Below are 22779 nucleotides of genomic sequence, written 5' to 3' on the forward strand. Positions count from 1 at the left end.
TCTTGCTTTAATTGCTGGCTGCTTTCTGTGGGAAAACTCAGCTAAGCAGCTGACTGGTCTGGCCTGTTAGTAAAGGATTCCAGTTGTGATACAGCTGGGGCTTTGCTGGAATAAAAGGAAATGGCCCACCATGGTGGAAGAGGCCTGTAGAAGCACCTCCTAGGCATGCTTACTTGGATATAAGAACATCAAAAACTGCTTTATTCAAGGTCAGACTGGAATTTTATCCCATTAATGTCAAGGGTGCTCCCCAGCCAAAGAAATGCACACAGGAGCTAGTTTACTCTTTACTGTCAAAACTGACATTCATTTCTACTGCTCTGAATACCCATGCGAACCAGTCTAGATCTGTGCAGCTATTCCCAGGTCTGCACTATACAGATCAGTTGCAGCAACAGGAGGCCATGCTTATGCATCTTCCCCCGACGGGCTGTGCATGCAGCCAGAGACTATGCCTGCATGCAAGCTGCCTCTGCTCTTTCCACTTCAATTCTCTCCTGCTTCTGGGAGAGTGCTGCAGGAAAGGGTGGGGAAGCACCCAGCCCTTCACTTGCCTTTCCTGCCTCTTCCTCCTGTGCTCCACCCTCCAGCTCTGAAGCTCCCCCTGCCTCTGCCTCTTGCCCCCTGGCTGGTACAGGTCCCCACAAACCACTGACCCCCCTCTCCTGAGTCAAGCTCCTGCCATCCTTTCCCCAGTGCACACTTGTCAGTGTCCTGCCAGTCCTTGAAAATGAAGCACACAATTGTCTATTCTCATCTTCCAGGGTCTTAGCCAAAGGGCTTTCCCATCATCTGCTCCCTGGTTCCTTAGTTTAGCTGAAGATGCCAGGGATTGAACTTGGGACCTTGTCCCTGAAAAGCAAGTGCTCTACCACTGAGCTATAGCCCTTTCACATGAGTAAGTTCCATCCATGACTACTTCTTCATCGGGAGTATGCTGAACTCACTGCACAATGCATACTTCTGCATCCTTACTACTATTAGTCACTGTGAAAACTGCCAGGGGTGGTGATGGTGGTGGCTGGCAGAATAGTCTCCATGGAGGTATATATCTTCCCTTCCTCCCGAGTTCCCCCATTCTTGAGTCGTGTAATATTTGGAATAAAATGACATGTTTACCCTTCCGGATCAGCTAGTTAGGAAAATAAGGAAGCGGACGTCTATTGATTTGTGCTTCTAGCTCAGTATTGTCCACACTGGCAGGCCGTGGCTCTTCATGGTTTCAGACCAAGCACACTCCCAGCCCTACCAAGAGAAGCTGGGGGTTGGAACTGGGATGTTTTGCATGCCCAGCAGATGCTTTGCTACTGAGCTGTGGCCTCTGCTTCCTGTGCTTCAGCACACATTCCAGTGTTGACTGGTGACCTAGGAAAGCCACTGTCAGCAGCCAGAGTCAGGGGCAGATCAGCAATAAAAACAACAACACTGTGTCTGTGAAGTCAACTCTTTATTCAAAGGAACCCAAATAACACAGGCCTAGTGATCCCATAAACATTTGCTTGTAGTTTTTGTCCCAATGAGGCAGTTGCAAGGTCTGAAGGTCCCTGCCTTCCCACAGTTGCCCAAGTCCCAGGGGTTCCCCCCCCAAGCAATCATAGACTGCATCTGCATGCAACCAATCTTTCCTTTTCCCTTTTCATTTCTCGCTGTGTTCTAGGTGACCAGGGGGTAGGGGACCTAGTTGCAGCAGGAGGGGGAGACCCCCTGGATTCTTCAGCAACCTGCCTCATGGCTCCTCTCCTCTGCAGCTTCTTCTTCTGTCTCTCAGTCTGGACTGCTCTCTGCCACAGTCTCTTCCTGCTTACTAAACCCTGTTACCTCTTCAGCTTCCGACACCACCTCCTGCCAGTCTGCTCCCTCTTCTCCCTATGACCACTCATCTTCGTTCCACCACCACTCCCATGGCTCTGAGCCTTCTTCCCCTGGGTTTCCCCAGCTGGTGCCTCCCACCACTCATCTGCATTCAAGCAGTCCATGACTGCCATACTTGTTAGCTGATGGACATGTGTCAAGAAGGCTGCATGAGCCTTGCTTAGCCCAGCAGCTGTATCCCCCTTTCCTGGTAGCTGCTGCAGCATCTCCTGAGTTTTCTCTTGAAACTTGGCACTGAATACCTTAGTCTCAGTAGAGAGACACAGCCTTGTCTGGTTCCTCCTACTTCTTTTTTTCCACAGCCAACACAAAGTTCAACAGTTGCTGCTGTTTGGCTGAAATTTCCCCTGAAGCAACAGACAAGACTGCTGAGCCTGAGACACAGACAATTAAAATGTTCACTGTTTGTTTGGTTTCCTTGGTTATGGCACTGCCCAACTCAGTAATCACATTTTCCTTATACCAGCCAGACTGGTCCCTGCCTCGATGGCTATTGAGTCAAGAAGCTTGGAGGCATCTGAGATTCGCTGCGGAAAATCTCAAAGGCAAAGTCTGATGGCTACCCAGTTTTGTTGTTCCTCCTCTGTTGCTTTGATCATTGACCTCTGGATTTCTCCCCAAAATGGGAGATTGGCCCAACCCTTGTCCTGTTCATAACAGGCTGTTCATAACATTGTTGAGCTTCTTGACTGGTACTTTCCCCTCTTCTGTGGTTTTCATCATGGAAAGAATTAAAAGAATCATTTTTTTGTTGTTAAGGAAAAAAAAACTGAGCAGGAACTGAGATATCTGTGTTCAAGAGGAAATTTTTTTATGGGTTTGGGGAAGTATGCTGATGGACTGAAGAAAAGTGTGAGCATGAAACAAAATAAGCAATAAGCAGACTTGGCAACTTTTCTACTTCAAGTGGGTACCCAAGAGCTCACCTCCTTCCTTCCCTTTAAAATTATAGGGATGGAGGGGAAATTCAGTTGGAAACCTACTTAATTCACACTTCTTTAACCAATTTTGAACTGAAATAAAGCTAGCCTTCAAAATTCTCCAAATTTTGCAGGGCAGTTCTCCAGGCAAGAAAACATGTACCGAAAAAGCCCTGTATTTGATAAAGTAGTTATTGTTGTGAACTGATGCAGAAATGAGGTGAATTGAATTTAAGATTGGAAAAATGAGAAACCAGAATTGACAGACTCATTCTTCCCTAATCCTAATGCTAATTTTAAAAAATATTCTGGCCAGGTCCCTAACTCATATTACTGGCAATTTAGTTGCCCAGTACTAGATCAAAGTGAAACACTTTGGAACCCAGCTCTGCCCTTGTGTAAGTCCACTTAGATTACAAGGGAGCTGACTCTTTGCTTTGATCTAGCAATTTCATAAACCAGGCAGAACCTGGTTTGCTTTTTAGCACATATCTAAAAATACTATCTGAACGAATGCAGATGCTAAATTTGCAAATATTAAAATGTCTACCACTGTTTTCTGCTTTCATCATCAGTCAAGGCAGTGGAAACTGGAGGTGTTGCTCCCATCTAGTACTGTGAGGGAAAGATTTAAACCTCTCCCCTTGATAATTTCAAAAATTGGTTACATATGGAACAGGGCTACCAGATAATGAACTATGAAGATGGCGTAGATAGCAGAGGAGGATGAACCTCTGTGTGCCCAAGCTTCCTTCAGTCTACTGATTCACAGGATGGCTGGGTCTGAATCAACCTTCCCCCAACCTGAGTCCCTCCATATCATTTTGGACTACAGCTCTCATTATCCCTGACCACTGACCATTCTGGCTGGGGTTGATGGGAGTTGTGATAAAAAGTATCTGGGCACCTATTTGCGGAAGACTGGTTTCGAGCATAGATTCTCAAAATGCAGACTGTGGTCCTTTGGTGGTCCATAGCTCCATCTAAGTGGTGCACAGAAAGGAACACTTTAGAATATCTATACTTGGCCCTGCACTTTACTGATTCTTTTCCAGTGGTGGAGATCAAGGACTCTTTTTTTGCCAAGGCTGGCTCACTTAACAAGGCATGTGATTTTCATAACAGAGACTTGGTACAATCTCCTAATTTTTTTCCATAACAATTTGCTAGTTAGAAACCCTTCTCAGTGACAGGGTCTAGGGCTCATATTTTTCACAGTACTATATTGGTTTTGACAATGATGCCTGTGCTTAAGTGGGGGGGAAAGTGTGGTTAAAATATGAGCTCTTTATGTGGTTTGACTGGTAGAACAACTTCCTTATTATGTGGCCTGTCAAGATCCCCAGCAATTTTCCAATGATCCATGGAAGAAAGAAAGAAAAAATTCAGAACCAATGGTTCAGAATATACTTAAGCCTAATGACTGCTCTTCATGCTGCTTACTGTCAGGCTTGTTCAGAGCGGAGATTATCATTCTAGAACAGGGGTAGCCAACCGGGGTCCTCCTGATGTTGTGCTCAGAAACTCCCATCATCTAAGACCATATAACACTGATCCTGAAAGACCTACATTGGCTCCCAGTACGTTTCTGAGCACTATTCAAAGTGTTGGTGCTGACCTTTAAAGCCCTAAACGGCCTCAGCCCAGTATACCTGAAGGAGCGTCTCCATCCCCATCATTCTGCCTGGACACTGAGGTCCAGCGCCGAGGGCCTTCTGGCAGTTCCCTCACTGTGAGAAGCAAAGCTACAGGGAACCAGGCAGAGGGCCTTCTCAGTAGTGGCACCCGCCCTGTGGAACACCCTCCCATCAGATGTCAAAGAAATAAACAACTACCTGACATTTAGAAGACATCTGAAGGATGTTTAGGGAAGTTTTTAATGTGTGACATTTTAATGTATTTTTAATCTTTGTTGGAAGCCACCCAGATGAGTGGAGTACAAATAAATTTATTATTATTATTATTATTATTATTATTATTATCATCATCATCATCATCATCATCCTTGATCCCTGACCATGCTGGCTGAGGCTGATGGGAGTTTCCAAACACAACATCAGGAGGACACCAGGTTTGATACCCCCAGCCTAGGAAACCTACAAAAAGCCTGAAGTACGAAAGGCTGTTGTCTATGCATGCCCTCTGACAATTCTTCATAGGTGGGAGAAATGTGAACAAACACACCCAGGAAAGGGATACAAATTATTTGTCAGCTTGGAAAGAAAGGCGGCTGACAAGGATAGATAAGAGCCCAATGCCTGTTTTCAATTACCTTTCTCCCAACCACCATGCTATAGCTCTGCAGCAAGTAGTGTAGCTGGTTTGGTTAGACAGAAGCAGGATGTCCCTCCTTTCCCCGGAGTTTGAGGTAGTTTGAAAAACAGAATGCTGCCTGTGAACTGCATGGTCATTCTGTTTTCACCTTTGGTAAACAGGTTTTGCAGGTTTTGTTTAAGAAACCTACCCAGACCCTTAGATCTTCCTCTGAGGCCCTGCCCTGAGTCCCTCTTCTGAGGAAGTCTGGGGTGATGGCAAGGGAAATGGCCTTTTCAGTTGTGGCCCCCCATTTGTGGCATGCTCTCCCCAGTGAGGTCTGTCTGGGGCTCTCACTAACAACTTCTTGGTGTCAGATTAAAACCCATGATGTTGGTTGTTGGTTGTGCTTGATGAGTTGTTGCTGATGAAATGTTTGCTGAGGTTTATTGGGGACTGTCAGTGGATCTTTTTATGAACTGCTACATCTTTTTATTATAATGTCTTCATTTTATGCTTGCTTGCTTGCTTGTTTATTTTGTATACCTCCTAACCAGCAGGTCTCATGGCGGTTCACAATTTTAAAAAATGCGTAAGACCCCTGGAGACTTTTTTTTTTGCATAGCGAGTGATTAATAAGTCACTCGTAAGTTCAAATCATCATCGGTAATAATAATAAAATACTTCTTGAAGAGCAGTGACATTATGGCAAAGAAACGCGTGCAGACTGAACCTTCTCACAAAGCAGTTTAAACTCTCATTAAAATTCTGCCTGCCCACTTAACATGCATTTGGCTCTGGGAAGTGTTTCCCTTCAGATAAGAAATGAGAGGAAGCTGCTTCTGATTTCTTTTCCTCTCTCTGGTTCCTTTGCAGCCGACATGGACAATGGGCAGAGAGGGCTGGATGCAGAGCAGATGCAGCAACAGCAGCTCAAGCTACGGGAGAGGCAGAGATTCTTTGAGGAGGTTTTCCAACATGACGTAGATTTCTTCTTCCCAGTATCACATCTGCAGATAGAGCACAGGAGACGTAAGTACCATCGGGGAGGCGTCATAGGCGGTGCGTTAGACTATGGAACACAGTTGCCCCACTTGCATGTAAAAAATTAACAGGTGATGGCCATGCTGAAGGACATCTGATGGCTTCTATCTCTTTGCTAGCTCCCTTAGGCAGCATTTCCTCCATGGAGGTGAATGTGGACATGCTGGAACAGATGGACATGATGGACCTTTCTGACCAAGACACTGTGGACGTGTTTCTCAGCTGCGGGACCGAGGACAATAACAACGTAGCTGCTCTTTTGCCAGGTATGTTCAGTTCCCATTAACTGACCCACATCAACTTCTAGCCGCATCCAACTCTTTCTGGGGCCTGCCTGTTGAAATATAACTCCTCCTTTTTAAAAAATATATATATATTTATTGGTTTTACATATATTTTCCAAATAAAACATAACATAACGTCTCTCATCTTATACCACATTTTGGCTATAAGCCTAGGACTTCCATCAACCACGTCTAGTGATTTTCGACCTTCATCTCTTAGTCTTGCATCGCCTCAGTGGCGTAGCGTGGGGGGTGCAGGGGGGGCCGGCCGCACCAGGCACAACATCTGGGGGTTAGGGGGCGCAAATCCACGGGTTAGGGGGCGCAAATTACTTGCCTTGCCCCGGGTGCTGACAACCCACGCTATGCCACTGCATCGCCTCTTAACTATTACTTTTAATAATCCATACTTTAGAATCCATTCTCCTAATTTTTTTCTGTAATATTTCATATAGTTCTCCTTACAAAACCTCTTGTAATCCTAAAAGCATAGTCAGCTGATTACAATTGTTTTTCAAATAACTCGCATATTTACTCCGGTCCTTCAAGAATTTCTGGTCCCGCTGGTTTCGAATCCTTCCTGTCATCTTATCCAATTCTGCGTAGTCCATTCATTTCATCTGCCATTCCTCTTTCGTCGGCAATTCTTCCTGCTTCCATTTCTGTGCCAATAATACTCTTGCTGCTGTTGTTGCATATAAAAACAGTTTTTTATCCTGCCTATTTTTATCCATGCCTACAATCCCAAGTAAAAATGCTTCTAGCTTTTTTATAAATGTATATTTCAACATCTTTTTCATCTCATTATAAATCATTTCCCAATAACCTTTCACCTTTTTACATTCCCACCAGAGATGATAGAAAGTACCTTCTTTTCCCTTACATTTGCTACTTATTTTATACATTTTAGCTAATTTCACTGGTGTAATATACCACCTGTACATCATTTTCATCACATTTTCTTTCAAGGCATTGCATGCAGTAAATTTTAGAAATATAACTCCTTCATAAAGGGGAATGGCTGGAATGCCCACCCAAGGAATTTGGATTGTGAATTGGACCAATCACTGTTCATCGCTGACATCAATAGAGGAAGGAACATATAGAGGAACATAGTGAGGAAAGAACATATAGAGTGGCTGGGTAAAAACCCAGCCAGATGGGCAGGGTAGAAATAATAAATTATTATTATTATTATTATTATTATTATTATTATTATTAATATAGGATTTGTGTGTGTGTGTGTGTGTGTGTGTGTCACTGTGTTTGTAAGGCTACTTAGGGTGTTCTGGTGGCAGCCTTCTGATTTCTGGTAGGTAATTGCAGACCAACCACCGTATTTTTCGCTCTATAAGACGCACCTAGTTTTTGGAAGAGGAAAGCAAGGGAAAAAAATATTCTGAATCTCAGAAGCCAGAACAGCAAGAGGGATCGCTGCGCAGTCAAAGCAACAATTCCTCTTGCTGTTCTGGCTTCTGGGATAGCCGCGCAGCCTGCATTCGCTCCATAAGACGCGCACACATTTCCCCTTACTTTTTAGGAGGGAAAAAGTGAGTCTTATAGAGCAAAAGATACGGTAAATTGCAGAGCTACTAAAGGGGATCCGAAGAGCTGAGATTAGGAATGAGCCTAGTGAGCCCTTGGACCATGATTCCCCTCACTAGTAGAGAGAATTGATCCAGCCTATCTGAGATACTGGCACAGGGTAAACGCCTTTGAGGATCATACCCTTACTAAGCTCTGCTAGTTAGATCAACTAAGGACAGGGGGCTTGGCTCAAAAGTACCAAGATAAGCTTAGGGTTTATAATCTTCAAATGGAGAACTACTTAGCCCACGTGACCTTAGAAAGTGGATTTTTGATCAGGATGCCAACCAAGAAAGAGCATCCATCATTGCCGCCCATTACTCTACTTGTTACACCCTAATTAAGACCAATCCTTCAAGGCCCCATTACCTTGAGACGTTGACCTTCCCACAACCACGCAGGGCTTTTGTAGAACTAAGATTCCAACAGATGCCCTCAGCATATTGAGAGGGGAGATATCGGGGAATTCCCCATATGGATCGCAAATGTATATATGGATGCAATCAGGTAGAGGACATCACACACAATCTGCTGATTTGCCCCCTGTATACAACGCCCAGAGGAAATTTTATATCGCCAGTTTTTAATTGGCTTCCAGGTCCATCTGCACAGGAAGTGACAACTGAACTGATAGCAGATAAACATCTATATATTACACACCAGGTAGCCAAATTTGCCTTGGCAGCCAAGAAGCTCCATTCCAGCTATGTGAATGCACTCCAATATTAAAATTTAATGTTGTAAATTTCTTTTTATGTTACACACTGCTACAGGCTATGTTGCATGATTTTAGAGGAAAATTTTCCTTTTATTTTCTGTCATCCATTGTAAAGGCCTTTGGCTACATACAATAAAAATGGACTTGACTTGACTCAGGATCTTCTCGGGTCAAGTGGGGCCAAGGTTACTTCCTGCAACAGCATCATTAACAGGCATGTGCTAAGGTTGCACCTGTGCAAGTTGCTCCGTCTGCATTTCTTACCAAGGCAAGGTGGAGCAGACTATCCCTCTGCAGCCTACTGTTTGCATTTTTGTGTGCAAAGGGTGATACAGGAATTACTTGAGAATAAGCACCCCAACCTACTATCCTGGGATAGGGAGAGTGGGATGCTCAGTTGACAACTGCAGGTACTTACGAGTGGCTCTGTCCTTGAGTTGGTCTGCCAGCTTGCTGCTTGGGAAGGAGAAGCAATAGTTTGGAGGAGAGGCAAGAGAAATAAGGAGAGGCATTGAGCTAAGCAGAAGCCTGGTCTACTGCTTACTAGAAGTACTGCCTAGTCCCACCTTTAACTTGTATGCCTTTGGCAGATCATGCCAAATGCTTATTGTTCTTCATAATCACGAGGGCTAGAGGTTCAAAACTAGCTAAACTCTGCCTGATTTTGTAATATGGTTAGGAGTTATGGGGATCACACTCACAAATACCATGCTTTTAGGATTTATGGAACTCATTCAGGTACCAGCAGTACTCTGTTGGACTGATCTGCACCCACACATACATTAGTGAAAAAGAAAAATGAAATTTATGCACTTTCTACTTACCTGTTTGGTATGTCATGCTTGTATCGGTTTGGCTTCTTTTTCTGTGCAACGTGCACGTTAAATGTGGCAGTAAACAGTGAAAAGTCTCTTTTATTATGTGTTTAAATGGTGATGGTGTAAGACAGGATCAAACCGAACACATTCCGTTTCTGAGCATGTCCTCTTCAAAGTAAAATTGTGCTGCCTCTTAGTGGGATTTATAATTTAGGAGGTGAAACCATCGCCACTGCCAAAACAGATTATCAAACAGTCAGTGGAGAAGACCAAAACCTTTATGGGTTGTGTGCCTAAAAATTGATTGCCTTTTTCTTCGTAGCAGAGAAATGCAGATGCTTGAAATTAATCAGTGTATTGGTGTGTTAGTTAAAAAGCCATCACAATATCAACACAAACTCTGCTACTAGCACACAGAAACAAATTTAGCCTTTCAGCCTACCTGCTGATTCCATCCCCACCTGGACCTGTCCCTGCTCCCTATTACTAGTCTTCTTTTTTCATACCCTTCAAATCCTAAGTCAGTGGAAAGTACATTTTTTTTCCTTCTCTGGGGCCTACATGCTCATTTGAATCTTTCCAAACAAGAATAGATGAGGGAGCAAGCACCAAATGTGACAGATCTAATGCTGGCTGATGGATAGTTCTGACATTTTATTCAAATGTCACAGAGGTTCCCATGGATTGGGGGCTAAACAAGTAGCTTGCTTTGCCATTTACAGTGCTTTGGCTATATGCTCTTCTGAGCCTGAGCGATGGGGACTTTGATGCAAATATTCCTAAGACTGAAGAGCAGCAGTACAGGTGAAATGCTATCTGGTTAAAGGAGCAGAGGGGAATGAAACTGAGACTAACCTCTGTCTACTACAGGGGTAGTCAACCTTTTTATACCTACTGCCCACTGCATCTGTCTTGATGGTAAAAATTCCTTAACGCCTACCAGTGCTCAATGGAAGGCGGATTCAGCTTGTGCTTTAGAATCCCCTACTGCCCACCTAGAATCCTGAAATGCCCACTAGTGGGTGGTAGGAACCAGGTTGACAACCCCTAGTAGAAAGGCTGAAAGAAGAAGCCCCGGAAGAAATCTGTGAAATAGGATGGTGATTTATGTCTCACCACGCAACAAAAGAAACATGCCACCAAAAAACACACGAGGGCACAGTCTTGCATAAAAATTGCATTAAATAACTTACTGTATATGTATGGTTGCAAATTTAGAAATGAGCAATATAATCTGAATAAATATACAGTCCATCTCACTGTAGTGGAGAACACTGCGCCTAGGGGAACTTTGTGCCTGCTCCGTCTTCTGCCCATGTATTAACACCTGGTGGGTGAGACTCAGGGCTTTTCCACACCTCGGCTTGCCCCCGGAGGCGTGGAGGACCTTTAGTGCTGAATCAGAACAAACGGCAATTGCCATTTGCTCCGATTTAGCGCGAAAGAGCCGGTTTTCCGGAGGAGAGTGGCAAGGCCAAGGCAAAACAGCAGAGACCAATGGCTAGAAAGCACGGGGAAAGTGGGAAGCTGCTTGGACCCACGCTGTCCAGGCACAGGGGAAGTGGAAGTATGAACAAGCCCTTGTACTCTTTGTTCTTAAGGTTTAAACCAAACTTGAACCAGGCAGCCTCTCAAACAGAGCAAGGATGGCTGACTAATCACCTTCCAGAGGTTGTTGGACTACAACTCCCACCAGCCCCATCAGTATGGCCAGTAGTCAGGGATGATGGGGCATGTAGTTGTAGTTGAAACGCCCCAGTTTAGCCACTCCTCAAAAAGGGGATTGATGCACGGAGGAAGGAGAGGGGATCATTCCATCTGCCAAGCTGCAATGCTTGTGCATGCAGCATGGCTGGAGGAGCGCAACTTTAAATTCCACCCAATGGATCTACTGAGTAGAACTTACCATAGACTGGGATTCAGCTAATGCAGGGGTAGGCAACCTAAGGCCCGTGGGCAGGATGCAACCCAATCGCCTTCTTAATCCGGCCCATGAATCAGCGTGTCTTTACATGAGTAGAATGTGTGCTTTCATTTAAAATGCATCTCTGTGTTATTTGCGGGGTATAGGAATTTTTCTATGCTCATTTCCCCTGCCTCAAAATATAGTCCAGCCCCCCCACAAGGTCTGAGGGACAGTGGACTGGCCCACAGTTGAAAAAGTTTGCTGACCCCTGATCTAATGAGCGCCATCCAAGGGAGAGAGAGCCCTGCGGAAGAACTTCCGCTTGTGCAACGGGCTTCCAGGAGGTTTGCCTGCCCCACGCCTGACGTTCTATGATGTTAGGTGATGCGGTTTGGGACAAACTATGCTACGGGTCAAATGTGGAGGTCTGGCAGGCTTAAAAGGCCCACAGGCTAGGAGTTTCCTACCACTGATCTATCCCATCACTCTGCGACCTCAGCTAATCTTACTGCATAGTGCAATATGAATGCATAACTTTGGAATAAATGTTCAGGGGTGAGGACAGGACACAGAAAGACTGGCCACGCACCCCACTTTGTGAAGGTTAATGCCTTTTCTGGAAAAGCAGTGCCACCACAGCAGAAGGGTGCTTGTTCCCACTGAATGAACTAATTATTATTATTATTATTTAAAAAAAATAATATTTATTACTTTTAAAACTTACAAAAAAGAAAAAGAAGACAAAAGAAAAAAAAGAACAAAAAATAGAAAAAACAATACAATACAATATATAAACTATACAAAGCACAACCTTAACACATTAAACTAAACACAATAAACTAAACCCCACTGAATGAACTAATTAAAAGAATTTGGGAAATGAACTGCCAAACCAAGCTACCAACCAAAACCCGGCACACCATTTAATCAGCTTTTATTATTCTGCAAGCATGGGCCAGTTGTCCCTAAATGGACAGCATCACTGACCCGTCTCCCAAAGAATTTGAATTTATGTTGATTGCATTTATTAAAATACAGCTCTCCGCATCCCCACTCTGTTCACTCTCAGGCTGGAAGGCTCTTTGCCCTGTGCAGGAGGTCAAAGAGAAGGCGACAAGACCCCGCTATTATGCAGTGATTCAGCCAGAGTGTGATTCAAACACTTTACCGGCACAGCCTCCTGCATTCCAGTTAAACGGCCTCACTGATGATGTCTCCAAGCCACGTTATTCACAAGCCATGCACAAAAGCTCCCGTTGCCAAACATGGAGAAGGAATGCGAGGCACGTGGCTTGTACAATGACACGGCCAGAGATTCACGGAGGAGATCTGGCCAGGCCAGGCTCTTGACGGAAGGGGTTTACGGGGTCAACCTGCTCCCGCTGTCATGGAGTCACACGCTGCGCGGCATGTTCAGCGGTGTCTTTGGCTAATGATTTATTAGCAGGGCAGATAATACCATCCGCGCAATGTAACTTTCGCGCAGAAGCACAGGAGGCTGTTTCTGAACAAGATCGGGAGTTAATGAACCATACAGCAGCCTGGGCTGCCAAGTTCTGTGCAGAAGCAGCAAAAGGGAAGATGTAAATTAAGCAAAATCCCATATGTTGTATTGCATAACTCATTCTAGTTTAGAAAATGCAAGTTGTCAAATAGTTGTCTTGTTGTCTTGGCAACGAGCAGTGGAATAGAAGGAAGAAGGGGGCCTGTAAATTTCATGAGCATTAGCAGGCATGGAGCATAAGAACCACAAAGGGAGCACAGGCCCAGCTTTCAGCAGCTGCTGTGGGCTGATGGCCCCAACAAGGCCCCACCACTGCTGATAGCTGTGCCAGATAGCTGTGTCTGCGAGTCCCCAGTTTACGATGTTCTGGTAAGTTTTTAGAAAACTACCCTGCAGACTCTAATATTCCCTTCCGGGGCAAGGTGACAGAGCGCGTGATTGCTGGCCAGCTGCAGGTATGCCTGGAAGCATTTTATCTGGATCCATTCTTGGTTTCAGGCCTGGTTTGGCACCTAAGCAGCCAGATTGATGGCCTCTGTTCAGACAAGCAATGGGGAACGCAACCCTGCTGCTTTCCCTTGACCTCTTAGCAGCTTTTGGAAGAAGGAGCTACTCTCACCCAGAGCCGCCTTTCCCATTGGTCTTAGTGGCCCTAGCGAATGGGGAGCTGTGTGGCTTTGCCTCCCCTTTCCCTGCACGCCCGCTAGCTGCGCCCTGCCAACTATATGGCTGGCGGGCATGCAGCTTCTTTCCCAAGCCTCTGCAGGAGGAGAGCAATCCCTGCAGAGGCTTAGGATGGAAGCTGCACACAGCTTCCCTCATGAGCCTCTGCATCTGCTAAAGACGGCCCTGCTCCTGGTCGTTGTCCTCCTGCTTCCTGACAAAAGGTGGCACGCAGCCTTCCCAGGCTGCCTTCTGGGGCGCCCCGATGCCGGAGAGCATGTCCACCAGCACGTTTTCCTGCTTGATCGCCGCCACCAGGCCGGGGATCGGGGTGGTGAGGGAGGCAGAGGACATTTTCCACTGTCTCCTCCCTTGTTTTGGAGTTGCCGGGGGGGGGGGAGCTGGAGGGATCTTTGCACCACAGTGCCGAATATGCTTAAGATGGCCCTGCTCCCACCCCATCCCTGAGGGTGTTTTGTCCCATGTTTCCTAAAGCTTGGAGCTAATTGATGGAGCAAAAGGGAGCTCCTGAGCATTTCATTTTGGACCCCTGGGTGCCCTGCACCTAATACCTCTCTTGTTTTGCAAGCCTTTCTCCAGAGTCATAAGGGAGAAGGAATAAGTTTCCTTTCTTCTTAAGGTGAGATTTCTGTAGAGCTAGGTTTTGCACTCTACAAGGTTGTGCTTGAGTGGCGATTTCAATGGCATGCAAAAGGTAGCCACATTTCGCTTTGTCTCTGCAGCTGCTCCAGAACAATTATGTAGTGCCCATTTTGAACTTCAGCCAATTCCACACCTGAAATCTCCTCATTGCAAACAGCGGAGTCAAACTGGTGGGCAGCAGTCAGCTGTATTAATTTGACAGGCTCCAGCAATGGGAAATATGGCTGCTCAAGGCACTGGGCAATTTTTTAAAGTAACAAAACTAAACAAAATAGAAAGGCATTCTCTGGGCACCTTCTCAGATTACATTTTGCAGTTTACAGTCTCAAAAAAACCCGTGTGTGTGAAACAGCCAGAAAATGCCCAGAGATGCTAATCTTTAGAATACCTTAAATTAGGTCAGGCATGGTGAGATGCACAGAGAGTCTTAACTTGTGTCTGACTCCTCTGACACTACAAAGGCTTATCCAGACAGCAAGAAGCCAACAAGTCCCGCCCCATTTTAGGCTTTGCAGAATGGCTGCAAGAAATAATCGTTCAAGATCCTTGTGTTTGGGTAGCCTGTCTGTGAGATGAAGGGGTGAGTCTTGTGTGTATATGAAATTTGATGCATCTTAATGCACTGTTACGGAATTTGCCCCCACAAGCAGCAGTGAGGGCCAGCAACTTGGATGGCTTTAAAAGAGGATTAGACATATTCATGGAGGATAAGGCTCTCAGTGTCTGCTAGCCATGATGACTAGGCTCTGCCTCCACAGTTGGAGGCAGTAATGCTTCTGAATACCAGTTGCTGGAAACTGCAGGAGGGGAAAGGGCTCTTAGGCTCAGGTCCTGCTTGCAGGTTTCCCAGAAACATCTGGTTGGCCATTGCAAGCATAGGATGCTGGGCTAATGGGTTGTTTGCCTGATCCAGCAGGGTCTTCCTATGCTCTTATGTATGTGAGGCAGTATCCTAGGACAGCCATAGGCAAGCTCGGCCCTCCAGATGTTTTGGGACTACAACTCCCATCATCCCTGACCACTGGTCCTGTTAGCTACGTGTCAGGGAACTGCCATCAGCTCAGAGGCAAGAGGTGGAAGGGCAGTTGGATTACAGGAGCCTCCAAAGATCGTGGGAAGCAGCACTTCCTCTATGGAGGAGGGAAGCCCCGCCTCTATGGAAAGAGATGCAGAGCTCGGAGGATGCAAGAGAGAGCCAAAGCACCGTGCATGAGCAAAGCGGGGGGGGGGGGGAGGCAGGTCCCCCTTTGCCCACGCCCTCTCTGCGCAGTTGGTTTACACGCAGAGAGGGGAGGCATCGGATGGGGGTCAAGAGACTACTCTGCTGGGGAAAGTTTAAGGACTGCCCACTCTCAGATTCTGCTAGTGACTGAACAAGACATGGAACTGAGATGTTCTGCACTGTAAATGTTTTTGCACCAATAATAAAGCCTTTGAAAAGACCTGTGGGGGTCTTGCCTGTTCGCTCTCGAGCAACCACGCCGGTAGGCATAACACTAAGGATGGTGGGAGTTGTAGTCCCAAAAACATCTGGAGGGCTGAGTTTGCCTATCTATGCCTGCCCTAGGATACCTAGAATCTCAGCATAGGTGTGGATATGTTGATGTTGTGTTTAAGCATAGCTTAAAAGGCCAGAAATGTTGCAGGAGCAGCTTCACATCGGTACAGAGGGCAGCAAAATGTTGGCCAGCCTCATCAAGCGCTTGTTCTCTTTTTGTCTTCCTCCTTGGCCAGATTCCAACCGTTACGAGGAGGAAATTTCTCTGCAAGTGCCCAACTCAACCGAGATCAAATCCCGGATCTCATCCACATCCTCTGCCTCTACAGACCTGAACAGCCTAGACACCAGTGAGGAAGGGGCCGAGACCCCCGTGGTGCAGTCAGATGAAGAAGAGCTGCAGCAAGATGGCCCCGAGGAGCAGGAGAGCAGCAGCTAGCGGTGTGTGTGTGTGCATTTGTGTGTATGTTGCCAATCCACTGCATTGACTCTGCCAGCTGACATGATGAAGAAGGAATGTGGCTGTCTGGCTCAGTGACTAAACCTCACAGCGGTTCCCTATCTCATTTCCTGTACTTGGGGAGAATTAGAAATAAGCCTTCTCCCTGCAAGATGGTCAATGCATGGAGAAGGTAAAGAGCATAGGGGAAAAGGGGTGAGGCAAAGGGACTGTCGTTTTTTGTTTTAACTAACTCTCCAGCCTTTTACAGCTAACGCTCTTGGTTTACTCACCCTGACTACTCAAGTTAGCCATGACCTCGGCTGCAATTATTTCAGGCAAGGCATTTGTGCAGGTTTAGAGTCTCTCCGATTTCAGCACACCACATACACACAAGAAATGTCTTAGTTGTAACATAAAAGAAAATTGTATTCCTTTCAAGCAAGCAGATGGTCATGTATGATCTATTTGAGACCCCTACATTGCAGGGGTTGGGCTGGATGACTCTCGAGATCCCTTCTAACTCTGCAATTCAATGAGTCTACAACTGGGAGGATGTGCATTATTGGGGGGAAAGAGCCAATAAGGCACTGTGGTTCAAGAAGAGATGCCTGAACAGGATTAGATTCCTAGCGGAGGCACTGATAAGCAGTGGAGCATAGTTGTTTATTCTTCCTCCCCTACAAATATAATTTTGCATTCTTACACACTGCAAATATGCAGTGTATATTGGGAAGGTAAGAAGCAGAGGAATGAAAAGAAAAATAGGCTTCAGAAAAGGGGTGCAGCAGTAATAACATCTACTTAGTGTGGGCCCACATACCTTCTGACACACAGAGCAGAATGCAACCTACCCCAACCATGTCTGCCCCCCCCCCCCGATGTTTCCAAGTGATTACAAAACAGGTTCTCACACTTCTGGTATGCTGTAATTGGTGGTTGGTCATGGCATTCAGCTTGATGGGTGACAAAGTTGTGTAGACCTTCCCTAGGTAGAAAAGTTGCCTTGGGCTGCTGCTATGTGGCTAGTTTTTCAATGGTGCAATAGAATTCACTTGGTGCAGTAGCAAAGAATACAGGATGCATGAGATTAATCTCAAAAAATCCTTGGTTCAAATCTTTCCTCTGACATGAACTTCCACAGTGGCCCTGTCCTCCTCCTTCAATAGGGGGAATAGCAGCAATGACCCACCTTACGGGAACACTGAGTTTCTGAAACAATGTACATGAAGAGCTTTGAACACTAAATGCTAAGTATTCTTATTATTCATCATGTTTCTCAACTGTCAGGCTCAACACTAAGTCATGGGGAATGTTCAAGAGGCACATCTGAAAATGAACTGATAGCAAAATGGTGGTTTAGGGAGGAGCTACAGCTTTTCGGTAGAGTACAGGCATTGTATGCAGGAAGTCCTTTTCCAGTTAAAAGGATCTCGGCTAGCAGAACAGGGGAAGATTTCTGCCTATGGCTTTCCCATGCAACTGCCACTCAAAGCAGACTGCATGTTCAGGTGTGTTTGTCCCCCACCAATTTGGGGTTCATGGTGCCATCGTTAGACACTGCTTCAGTCACACTTACTCATAACTAGTTCTCTTTCTTACCCCCTTCTAACATTAACAGTGAGCAATCTGATTGTAAAACAGAAGCCAAAATGAACCAGGATGCAAACATGCATAGGAGATGGGATGATGAATCAAAAGAAACATCTCATGGTGCAGAATAAATAGTGGAGCTCTGAATATCCATGACATTTTAGGTCAGGGGTGGGGAACCTGTGCAACCACTTCCAGATGTTGTTGGGACTCCCAAGTCCTGTGGTCAGGGATGATGGGAGTCGTATCCCAACAACATCTGGAGGACCACACATTCCCCACCCAAGCTTTAGATTACTTGCCTAATGTATTTTATCTGTTGGTAACCTCACTGTGTAAAATTGCTACTATCACAGATGGAGCACTACATATTATCAATGAATTGGTTAGATTAACTGATTAAACATCATGATTGACTAAAAAAGAAAGGTGCTCCCAATTAAATCTTCACTGCATCAGGTGGTTTGAAAGTAGATGAATGGCATCTGGGTTGCAGACTGGCAACACTACTTGATCACAAGCTATCGGTTGTGTGTGCAAGACACAAATAGTTGCACGACCCAACTTCTAGCATCCCCTTGGTATATGCAGCAACAGCTGCAAAAAAAAGTGAGCAATAAAGTGTGCAATAAGCTGAGAGGTTGGACCCAACTGACAGAATTGGGGGGGGGGGGAGCACAGGAAAACCACATGGACAATACCAAGAATAACCATCCATGTGGCTCATCCTCAAGTCATTTTTGAGGACAAGTAATTATAATGTCAGTTTACAAGTGGATAATTGAGGCTGAGAGGCAGTGACATTTTAAAAGCCACCTGTTCTCAGCTGAGGTTCCAAGTTCAAGCCTAGTACTGTTTTCCATATGTATAGTGCAGCTAAACTGTATACAAGTCTAAAATTGTCTTACTACTCTGGCCAACTTGATTGGGTATACAGAAAACAAACCATATAAATATATGGCCATCCAAATGTTGTTGGACATCCATCCCCCACCAGGTTCCCCATGCATAGCTTGTACCATGATCACAACCGGATTTTGTTGGGTTGCTATACAGTGGGAAGCCATAGCTAATCGCAACTTTCCAGCCTCAGCGGAAATACATGTGTATGCAACGGTCCACACCTGAAAGCAATGTAGTTTTCATGCTTTCCCCTACACTGTAAATTAGCATGTCAAATTAATGTTGGGAGCAGCACTCAAGCAATTTGAAGTCTTCAGTCTGCTTTAAACCAGACAGGTGCTGGCCCTGTTGTAAGCTGAACAAGAAAACCACTCCGATTGTGAAACTGGAAGAATCCCAAGAAGAAATAAAAGGAGCCTGGTGTATAAATAACCTTGGGCCGGCCCAGTTCCTGGGGAGCTCCCTTTAGCTGCCTGGCATCGTCATTGACTCAACACATCAGCCAACCCTCTTGGGTCCTGGCAATAACATCTAGCATTTGAGCTTCCATCCAGGTGCAACTGAGTCATAGTTTCTCCATTTGCAAACAACTCCAGCAACGGCTTTCCAGCGAGAGGTCTGAATAGAAGGCGAAGGACTGAGAGGAGGAAGTGACTCAGGGAACTAACAGCACAGGTGGGTGGGGAGAGAGACCAGTGATAGAGATCTAGCAGCCACAAGGACAACCCACCCTAAGCAATAAAAGAAACCAGTGGAAAAATACAACTGGAAAGAGGGTGAACTGCGAACACAGAAAACAACTCTTAGCAACTGTGCGGGGGGGGGGGGGGGGGACGGGACTCGACTCCTGACAGGAACATGTTTCAGCACCAAGTGCACTGCTTTTCACAGAAAAACAAAGTGTTACAGCAACTTAAAGAATAACAAATTTATTTATTTATTATTGTGGCACAAGCTTCTGTGAGTTCATGTCTGTCCATGTCATCAGATGCATAGTGTTATCCTCAGTCAGGTTTGGCTAAATACCTTTTGCTGCCTCAGGTGAACCAGAAAATGTTTGATGACTGGGTAGCCAAGAAGCACTCTCTCCTCTGAACACAAACAGAAACATGCATTCCTCCCCCCACCAACTCGGAGTGGAAATTTTCAACTGGATGGGAATTTTCACTGCTGTTGATCCAACTAGGGTTATCATCCCCTTTTCTGGACATGCTCCTGTGCCTTTAACAATAAGTGACAACAGAATATTCCAGGGATTGGGAATCTGTGGCCTTCTAGAAGTTGTTTGACTACCAATCCCATCACCCCCTGTCTACTGGCTGGGCTGACTGGGAGCTATAATCTATCAGGAATTGGAGGGCCACAATTCTGAAATTTAAAACCAGTGGGACTTCTCTGGCTATTTCAAGTGAAGGTTGCACTTAGGTATGTGATTAGGGGTTAGATAAGAGGGAGGAAATTCAACACTGCATTCCTGGGCTCTAGAAGAAAATGACAGGAATCTGAAAAAGGTTGTGCCTGCCCTCTAGTGGGGAAATTTTCCTATCAAGTTGTGGGAAATTAAGCAACTTGGTTAAGGCAAGAGGCCTTACCCAGCCTTACAAGACTGGCTCAAAACAGTTGACTGCCTGAGGCAATCAACAAGATGGTACCCCCACCATCCCATGTGAAGAAGCTGACAAGATTGACAGGCAAATCTTACTTCAGTGCTGGTGACTGGACGTCTACACTGTATCTAGGGGCTGTGGGATAGCTTAGAACAGGCATGTCCAACCAGTTGATCGTGATCTACTGCTTCGATCATGAGGTATTCTTGGTTGATCCTGATCGCCAGCCCCAGCCCAAAAAAACTCTGTCCTCCGGTCCTCCCCCAAAAGCTCAACAACTCGGGGCAATAACAATGAGTAGATCACTGCCAGTTTTATTATACCAGGAGTAGATCACAGTCTCCAGAGTTGGACATGCCTGGCTTAGAAAGTACAGGGCAGGTCATGTGGCAAAGACTCTTCCATTTTCTAAAACCTCAGCACTCCTCTCACACCCCCAAATCTGCCACTTGAGAGCCACCTCATTCTCCCTAATGGTAGGGCCAGCCCCACTATCAGGGATGCAATAGCAGATTTCTTGCCTAAGCAGGAGGCTGGAATAATTAGTTTGGGAAGTCACTTCTAACTAGGTACAGTGGTACCTCGGGTTACATACGCTTCAGGTTACAGACTCCGCTAACCCAGAAATATTACCTCAGGTTAAGAAATTTGCTTCAGGATGAGAACAGCGGTGGCGCAGCAGCAGGCCCCATTAGCTAAAGTGGTGCTTCAGGTTAAGAACAGTTTCAGGTTAAGAACAGACCTCCAGAATGAATTAAGTACTTAACCCAAGGTACCACTGTATATATTTCGTTACTGTGTTGGCTTCTCTTCTGTGCCTGCTCTCAACTCGTGTCAGATGACTGACCCACATCAGTTGGGGTCTTATGACCATGAATGCTCATTTCAGCAGCCCCAGAGAGAGCTGGAGATGAACATGGTGGTTTAAATCCCATTTCAGACTTGGACTCACTTATCTACTGGAAATAACAATGGCATAAGGATTGGCAAGATAAAATTGCATAGGAAGCTGGTATGGTTTAGGATGTTAAAGCAATGAATTAGGGGTCATTGGGTCCCTAGTTCAAATCTCTGTTCGCTCATGAGCTGCTATACCAAAGGTTGTCAGAACCACTCACATAGAGGGCACATTTGCTGAAAATGATAAGCCAACCAACCATACTGTGCACAAACTACATACTGATTGCTGTCACTTTGCTTCTGCCTTTGCATGAACAAGTAAATGTACCACAAAGGGGATAGCTTAGTGTTATTTTGATCCATGGATCATGGATTTTTTCCTTCCGAGAAGCCTAGCTTATTTGGCTTATTGTCACATGTGAGTAACAAGACTACATAAACCCTACTTAATATTAGGAAGTGTTTACACTTCAAAAATGCAACGTGTTTAATGAGAAGGACATAAGAGCCCTGAGGAATCACATCAACCATTTATCTAGTTCAGCATCCACCAGTGGCCAATCCGATGTCTATGGAAAGAGCCCTCCCAAGGAACTGACACCAATTCCAAACAAAGAGGCTCCATTTAGCCATCACAGCTTAGTAAGAAAAAGCACTGGGTGCGGGGAGGTTACAGTAATCGCATCTTTCAGAAAGAAATGGTTGCAGGGAAACCTGCCAGAAATCTACTTAAGCCATGGCCTAGCTTTGACATAATTAAGGCTGCAGTTCTCAGTAGTTTTGCCAGAGAGACAATGGAACAAATTTGCTTGCTCCGGAACAGGGATGGGGAACCTGTGGCCCTCCAGATGTTTTTTGGACTACAATTCCAGTCATCCCTTACCACTGGCCATACAGGCTGGTGCTGATGGAAGTTGCAGAGAAACGAAATAAAGAAGGGCTAATAAATAAGCACTTCCAGCTTGCATGCACAATGGAAGTAGTTCTTCTGGCCTATTCCTTTGTCCCGAGAAACAACATCCTATACCTGTCATCCCCAACAGATGCCTGTAAACTAAAGGGGTGGATAACCTTTGATCCTCTGTGTTACTGACTATAGCTCCCATTTGTCCTGACTATTGGTCAGGCTGGGACACAGGTGGTGCTGTGGGTTAAACCACAGAGCCTAGGACTTGCCGATCAGAAGGTCGGCGGTTCGATTCCCTGCGACGGGGTGAGCTCCCGTTGCTCAGTCCCTGCTCCTGCCAACCTAGCAGTTCGAAAGCACGTCAAAGTGCAAGTAGATAAATAGGTACCGCTCTGGCGGGAAGGTAAACGGCGTTTCTGTGCGCTGCTCTGGTTTGCCAGAAGTGGCTTAGTCATGCTGGTCACATGACCCGGAAGCTGTACGCCGGCTCCCTCGGCCAATAAAGCGAGATGAGCGCCACAACCCCAGAGTCGGCCACGACTGGACCTAATGGTCAGGGGTCCCTTTACCTTTACCTATTGGTCAGGCTGGCTGGGGCTGGTGAGAGTTGTAGTCCGACCACCTCTGGAATGCAACAGCTTAGCCACTGTTAGTCTTGGTGTATTATTCTTACCTTGGCTCCAAGAGGTCCTGGGTTCAA

The 22779-nt window shown here is 45.7% G+C and overlaps 1 protein-coding gene across 1 annotated transcript in view; it reads left to right on the forward strand.

The window, feature by feature from the left end:
* The window catches only part of DBNDD2 (dysbindin domain containing 2), a 28928-nt gene extending 12314 nt beyond the window's left edge, over positions 1 to 16614 (forward strand). Inside the window, exons 2-4 of the mRNA XM_079980072.1 lie at positions 5922 to 6077; positions 6209 to 6355; positions 15967 to 16614. Of these exons, the coding sequence (XP_079836198.1) occupies positions 5922 to 6077; positions 6209 to 6355; positions 15967 to 16169 (506 nt within the window). The 3' untranslated portion in view covers positions 16170 to 16614. The remainder of the gene's footprint in view (positions 1 to 5921; positions 6078 to 6208; positions 6356 to 15966) is intronic.
* Positions 16615 to 22779: the final 6165 nt, after the last annotated feature.

The sequence above is a fragment of the Podarcis cretensis genome (assembly GCF_951804945.1).
Source record: "Podarcis cretensis genome assembly, chromosome: 6".
In the NCBI taxonomy this organism is placed as follows: domain Eukaryota; kingdom Metazoa; phylum Chordata; class Lepidosauria; order Squamata; family Lacertidae; genus Podarcis; species Podarcis cretensis.